Source organism: Sinocyclocheilus rhinocerous, unplaced genomic scaffold, assembly GCF_001515625.1.
Source record: "Sinocyclocheilus rhinocerous isolate Xijiao unplaced genomic scaffold, SAMN03320098_v1.1 scaffold220, whole genome shotgun sequence".
Lineage (NCBI taxonomy): Eukaryota > Metazoa > Chordata > Actinopteri > Cypriniformes > Cyprinidae > Sinocyclocheilus > Sinocyclocheilus rhinocerous.
The window spans coordinates 185,352-193,191 of record NW_015666573.1 but is presented as its reverse complement, the minus strand read 5'-3'; the positions used below and the strand labels follow the sequence as shown (position 1 = coordinate 193,191).

The window sequence follows — 7,840 nt, the reverse complement described above, 5'->3', positions numbered from 1 at the left end:
GGGGGGGGGCCATCGTGTGGTTTTGGAGTTGCTGCTAAAACGGCTCTCTGATGGTGTGGCTCCGGCTGGCTTTGGGCCTCACTGGCACGTGGAAAACTCTGGAATTCATTCCCTACGATTGAGGTCTGTGTTCACGGTACAAACTTCCCACGTGGACCTTTAATGTCAGCTAAACATTAGCCTGCAATAGACCAGCTCTAATCAACTGCTTGTTAAAACACCCCTTGAGCACTGGCTTAAGCAATGCTTAAAGTGAATTGTGCTCTGCAGAACAGAGAGAGAGAGAGAGAGCAAGAATGAGTCGTGGAAACGCAAAGGATAAGATAGCTCTTTGAACTGCCTCCTTTTTTGTGGTTTCATTAATTGGATGTGATTATGTGGAGTCACTTGGTAAAACCCGCCTCAGGGCACACTCTGTCTTAGGGGTAGACACTATTTCCCTCTGCTGAAGGTCCCATAGATAATTGTAACACTGGTTTGAATAAACCTTGCCTTTGTGTTGTCATGTGCATTTGGTCTAACACAGGAGTCTATCGTTTTTTTGATGTCTGAATAAATCACTCAGGAACTAGTGCCTGAATAATGACACACCCTTCATTTTATGTATGCAACATGGATGATTCAGTTTTAAAAAATGCAGGTTTTGGTTGGTTAAAATGACAGTTTAGTAGCCTACATGAACCTTACACATTCACACCTGGATTTTTGCTAAAATATTTTAAAAATTAGATTTTTGAATAATGATGTCTGAACTTCAAGTCCTTATTGTAAAATGTGAAAGGAACAGTTCAACTAAAAATAAAAATTCCGTCAACATAAACCTGTATCACGTTATTTCTTCTGTGGATCACAAAAGACAATTTTTGTTTATATTTGTGTTTGTTGTCTTTGTATTTATTTTTGTTTCGTGAAAGCCAGTGGGGTTCTATGCTTTTTCAAAATATGTACTTCTGTGTTTGTGGAAGAAATACATTTAAGTACAGGTTGGAGATGATGTGAGGGTGGGTAAATGATGGCAGAATTGTGTGTGTTTTTTTTAAAGGGAATTAAACTATCCCTTTAAATTACACAAATATGTTTAAAATACACATCATTTACTTTTCATGATTATTTCCATTTTCCAAAAACTGTTTTTATTGTCTTTTATTATATCTAATTTGCTTGACTAGAGTTTCCCTGTGTTATGTATGGCTTTTGCTGCTATTGTGTGCTCTACTGCTCTATTAAGTAGCATTCATCTGGAACTTGACAACAATTAGCAAATTACTAAGGTGAAACTCTAGTGCACAGCCTGAAACCACCAAACATTCAACTATTCTGTGGCAGTACTTTAAGTGCATGGCTCCATCAACAGGCTGTGTTTGGTGTGTCTAGCTCGTTGCCTTACACATTGACACCAGCTACTGAGGGTGCAGCAGGTGTGTATCTCTGACAGCAATGCCCTGAAGCAGTTCTTTACGTATTTGCACTGAGATATAATGCTTTATTCAGTTCCTTTTCTAAATAAATGAATTCAAATCATATGCTACAAAAGGCATTATGGAAAAATCACTTTTCTTGTCATTGGAATCCTGAGGATTGTAAGGTGGTGATACACTGCTCTGGATGAGGAAGATATTGTATTGCCTGAGGGGAGACACTGACATACAACACAGTATATGACTGCATTTGACAGCCTCACACTTCTGAATTACCATCTGCCTTTACCAATTCTGCTCCTATTTTGGTGCTTGTACCCAGACACACACATACACATTGGACCTTAGCAGTCTTCCCTCTAGAAAACTATTTTGCTATAACTACTTCCCCTGACGTCAGTACAGTGAACTATAATGCCCTCTTTTCATCTTATGTGGGGCAGAATTTAGCTGGACGAACAGGCGGATCTATTTGCCTGTCTAGATTTGGTTCAACCCAAACATTTAATAGAAAAATCCTTGCCATTTATTTTTCAGAATAAAAAAGTCCAGTTGCATGATGTAATCTCCTTCCCTCTCTCTCTTCCATATTCTCTCGATTCTCCCACCAACCCCTCTTTCCTGCTCCCTGTTACCTTGTGTGTGAATCTCCATCCTGTTCTCAGGCTAGGGAGAACAGAGCTGAGGGAGAATCAATATGTTTTCAATTTGCAGCAGCGACTTGCTCCCTCGCATTCTAATGACAGCTTCTGCTCTTTCTAAGTCTCTCGGCAAGAGAACGAGGGAGAGAGACGCCCCACTGCCACCACCGTTCACGGCATCTCTGAAACATCCAGCGGCTGGAGTAGGTTTCGATTGTCATAGCTTCATGCTGAATATGAGGTCATAACTGCATTATGTAATTAATACCACTATGAAAGTCAGGAAAAATGCAAGACTTTTGTAGAGCATAACACACTTCCCTTTTCATCCATCCATCCATCCATCCATCCATATACCCACCCACCTATCTATCTATCTATCTATCTATTTATCCATCCGTCCGTGTCTACCACTCAGCATACCTTAGCAAACACCTAGCAACCACACAAAACAGCATAGCAACAACATAGTAACCACTCAAAATACCTTAACAACCATCTAGCGGTGTCCTTTTTCAACCACTCAGAATAGCATAGCAACATTTAATATATCTTAGAATATCTTAACACCTAACAACGTCCTAGCAACCACCCAAGATCCTTAGCATACATCTAGAAACCACCTAGTACACCTTAGCACTGATGCTAAATTTTGTATGGGCAACCACTATTTACATTATCTTCTGAAAATTTAAAAAAAAAACTAGTTTAACACTCTCTTCTTTAAGACTAGATCAAGTTCTTTTTTGCTCCCAAATTAATCTAAGAAATCCATACTGTCTATTTGTTGATTCTTTGAAACAGTATGGAAATAAAGCAACAAGCCAGCCCAATAAGGAATAAAGTTACTTGTGGTGCTGCCATGTGATGTGGTCTGTATGAATGAGAGAGAGAGAGAGAGAGAGAGAGAGATCAGTGGAACAAAGAAATAAAGCATCGGTATAGGCAAAATTTACACAGGGGCTCTGTTTCCATGGCAATGGCAGACATAACCTTACCCCTCCGCACACATACACACATACACACACTCTCTCACACAGACACTGATAAATACCAGGTATTACATGCCTCTTCATGTGTGTATCATAAAGCTCACCCGGGTAAGGATCTCTCCATTCTTCTACTTTATTCTCATTGATGCCCCGAGAGAAAATATCTTTTCGGGTGTGCAACATGATTGTAAAAGTTTCATGGCATAAACGATGCCGCTTGTTTATGGTATGAGAATAACAGTGGCTTTTCGAGATGAATAAGGCTTTGCAATTTACAATTTTATCCTTCCTGCTGTCTCCATGATTTTTATTAAGTTGACTAAATTGATTAAGCTGACCTCCATTGCTCTACAATATGCAGAAACATGAGGTTGGATGTTTAATAAAGCCATACGCTCTTGTCCATCTGCAACGCTGTCTCTTCTTTGAAGAAATGTGGACTTGCCATTATTTACCATCTGCCACAACAAGAAAGAAAGAAAGAAAGAAAGAAAGAAAGAAAAAGATGGATGGATGCTCAATACCCATTTATCTCTGTACATGAAAGCGAGTTTAATGTATTGATGATGCAGTGATCCAAAATTCATGCAGCTAATATAACAAAATAAGCACTACTGCTCACATCCTTTGTTTATTTCCGTATTATTAATAGTACGATTAAGAAGAAGAAGAAGAAAAAAGAAGAGGGTAGGGATTTTGTGGTGGTGCTAACATGCACACATGCTGCGACCAATCAAATTCTGCTTGCTTCAGTGATATTGGAATACTTGACCTTCCCAACTACTCCTTTCCCAGGAAGACTTCTCAATCCAATCCAATTAGTCTAACAGTGTGTCACCACTACACCAGCTCTGAGTACTATAAACGCACAGCTGGAGGCCTCCACTCATACTCTCACACACATATAACCAATCGTTCACATGCGTAATTCATTCAGTTTAAGTGTAATTCACGTTTGAAAAAACATCAAGTTTTCCAAGTTTCTCTGTCATGTCTCTTTTCGGCCGCTTCTGATTTATGAATTCTCACAGTGAGTGAGCTTTTGTAAGTTCTGGACATCAAGGGTTTAAGAAAAAATATATATACATTGATTATTTAACGAATACAATGACAAATGTATCCTATTTGAATATGTATCCCATGTTGAAATATTGAACTCCAAAGACGTTGTTTTACAATTGTGGCGCATGCTGCTGTATAGTTGTTATACAGCGCCCTCGTGTGGCCCTTATTGTACAGGTCAGTATACCTACAGAAACCAAATGACAGACAAATTAAATAACCGCGGGGCCCCACGCAATTGCGTGCGTGGTGCCTAAACATGCTACTGATGCTTTTTTTTTGTTAAATAATCCTCTGCTAAAATCTTAAGAGATTTAATGCTTTCTTTTATTTCAGTTGATTTGATCTAAGTCAGTTGTAGGCTAGTTGTTGTTCTCTTTTGTCTGTTATTGTTATTTCTCTTTCCTTTAGTGAAACTGCTTGTTAACAGCAGGTGTTCATCAATGTCTGAATTCACTCATTTGTTTCCATTCACTCTGTCAAGTGGATTATATTAGTAAACTAATGTACAGAATAGTGAAAAAAAACATTCAGTGGATCTGTTGCCACTACTTAATTTAATGCATTAGTGCAAGTTAAAAATTCCAATTTATTGATTTAATTAAACATTTTAAGTTTTAAACATTTTTTAATGAGTTGTCCTGATATCTTAATGTTGATAATTACATCAACGTAATACTGTGTGTAACTTCAACTTAAATATCTGTGTTAGTTTGTTTAAAACATTATTTAAGTTGTACTAACTCAATGTAATTAGCTCCATAACTTCATTTTTTCAAGTTCACATTTCAGGTTCCTGTGTGTGACTGAATAATGAGCGGTAATGTAGAAATAAACTCATATTTTATGCATTTCTATTCAAGATCAGAACAGGAGAAGATTTATTAATGTTCAGTGTTCGGTTATTTTAGTATTTAAATGTGTTTCTGTTATGTTGGTGGTTTTTATGAGATTACCATTGTGCTGAAGAGTAGAGCGTTTGCTTAGGTTGAGAACACACTCACTGGGCTTTGTCTTACATGCTGTTTCAATCAGAAGGTATTTGGTTGAAAATGCTAAAAGATTGGTTTCCTAGCAGCATTAAGTGTTGTTTCATCAAAAAATAATATTTTAGTAATTTTTGTAACCAGTGTTCATGATTGAATCAAATTTAAAACAATGAGAAAAAACAAATTAGAACAACTTAGTTAGAACAACTTAATTTTTATGAATATTCAACTTAATAATTGTTAGTTTTAACACAATTTTCTAAGTATATATAGCACAATATAGTTTATTAGTTGAACTTAATTTCAGAAGAAGTTGCCTTGACTCAAAAAAAAATGATGCAAACTGTTGCGTAAATTTTTTTTGTTGCGTCCAAACAATATTTTTTAGAGTGACAGGGTGTGATCAGTAGCCCCTCACTGCAGAACAAAGATCCAGGGGGTGGGAGGTGGTAGGTTTAGGGGTGGAGATGGGTGGGTTTAGGGATCAGGGGGTGGAGATGGGTAGATTTAGGTATATGTAAGGTGGGAGGAGTTGGATCTGGATCCAATCACGCCCCCTGGATCTTGTGTTCTGCAGTGAGGGCCATCTCGGTGTGATTTGGAACAGTCTCTGAGTGTCAACTCTGAGCACTGATAATTCACAGTATACTGCAGTAGGTTAAGTGTTTCTTAAATATGTGTGTTGTGTCGAAGCCTTGGGATTCGTAATGCAATATGTTTATATTTTAGGAAAGTGATCTGGTTAAGTATCTGGTTTGTAGATTAGAGTGAATTTGCTGTTTATTATTATGTACTCATATCTGTGTTTGCATACACATAAGGTGAATTCAGGTAAAGTGGGACACTTTTTGTTAAACTTATAATTTAGATACCCAGATGTTTTTTTCTTATCTTTTCTTTATTAGCTTTGTTAACTTTAAGCTCCAGCTGTAATATTTTCAGTTTATATATATATATATATATATACACCAATAAATTAGTCTATACACCAGTAAACATTTTGAGATCAGGCACTCAAGACAAATGTCTTTACAGGTAAAGTGGGCCATCTCTGATTTATCAAAAATTATCTTGCATCTTAATTAGAAATTATTTAATTATAAAAAATTAAACAATTATAAACAAACATATTCAACAACATACAACAAACCCAAAAATAGTCTAGGCCAGTGTTTCTCAACCCTGGTCCTGAGCGCCCCCCAACACTGCACATTTTGTATGTCTCCCTTATCTGACACCCATTTCAGGTCCTGGAGTTTCTTTTAATGAGCTAATGAGTTGAATCAGGTGTGTTTGATTAGGGAGACACACAAAATGTGCAGTGCTGGGGGGCGCCCAGGACCAGGGTTGAGAAACACTGGTCTAGGCTATTAGTAAAATTCTCAATTAATTCAGTCCATGCATAGAACATGAAATCTAACTTTTTTTTAACATTAAAAAAATTTGGCTTACACATACAACAACAAATAGACTAACTAAAAACTGAATAAGAGCAACATTTAGAATGAAATATTGTAAAACTAACATTTTAAAAAATCTATTCTTTCATTTTATGCATGTTAACTGCAGCAACAAATAATACAAGTACTGAAAATCTGAAAAATTAAAAGCTTTCTACCTTTCATTATGAGGTAGTCCTCCTTTAAGGTGTAGCCACAATCACCAGGGTCATAATGCATCAGCCAAAACTTTTTATTATTTAAAGAAATAGTGTCCCTTCAATTAAAGACCGTTGGTAAGTGTAAACCCATTGAGCTCAATTTTACCTGATGTCCCACTTTACCTGAATTCAACCTACTTGTCAATTAAAAGCTTTTAAAAACAAATAACTCTTAAGATATGATTTAAACAGATTTTCCCCAGATACAATCCTGTTTCTGAGCTCAGCAGACAGTTCTTTCAACCTCCTGATCTTTCCCCCCCGCTGATCAGCTGTTAACGTAGTTAGCTATGAATAATTAGCGTAGCTACTGTTCAAAACATTTCAAGCAATGAATGATAATGTGCATTTGATTAGATATAACTGAAGTACAAGGTTATGAGATACATTATAGGAATGCTTGGCTAAAGAGATGTGTCTTTAATCTAGATTTAAACAGAGAGTGTGCCCTGAACAATATCAGGAAGACTATTTCAGAGTTTAGGATCCAAATGCGAAAATGCTTTACCTCCTTTAGTGAACTTTGCTATCCTACAACCAAAGTTCCAGCTTTGCTTGATGCTTGTACTATGTGATAGAAGACTGGTTGTACGCAGTGAGCTAAACCTTACGGTCTAAGTAAGTAGCCATATTTTGTAACTGATACAGAACTTAATATTGCCAGTGTAGAGATTGTAAAATTGGGATAATATGATCATATATTCTTGACCTGCAAAGAAATCTAGTAGGCTAGCTGCACTTTGGACTAACTGTTGCATGTTCATTGAAGGTGCAGGACAACCACCAAGCATTGCACTACAACAGTCCAGTCTAGAGGTCATGAATGCATTTAATCTCTGCATCAGAAACCGGTAACATGTTCCGTAGCTTCACAAAGTTTCTAAGATTGAAGAATGCTGTGGAGTACACATAAACATTACTGCAGTTATTATTACAGCTATAGCCTATGTGATTTGACATTCTTTACTTACTTTACTTTTAGTCATTTAGCAGACACTTTTATCCAAAGCGACTTACAAATAAGAATTCTAAAGCATTTGTATATATATATATATATATATATGTGTGTGTGTGTGTG

At 36.7% G+C, this 7,840-nt stretch overlaps 1 protein-coding gene across 1 annotated transcript in view; it reads right to left on the bottom strand.

Annotated features, from left to right (window-relative positions):
• The window catches only part of LOC107732874 (uncharacterized), a 4,217-nt gene extending 1,023 nt beyond the window's left edge, over positions 1–3,194 (bottom strand). Inside the window, 4 exon segments of the mRNA XM_074560151.1 lie at positions 2,331–2,355; positions 2,773–2,843; positions 2,845–2,935; positions 3,157–3,194. Coding sequence (XP_074416252.1) covers positions 2,331–2,355; positions 2,773–2,843; positions 2,845–2,935; positions 3,157–3,194 — 225 coding nt within the window.
• Between the last annotated feature and the right edge of the window lie 4,646 nt (positions 3,195–7,840).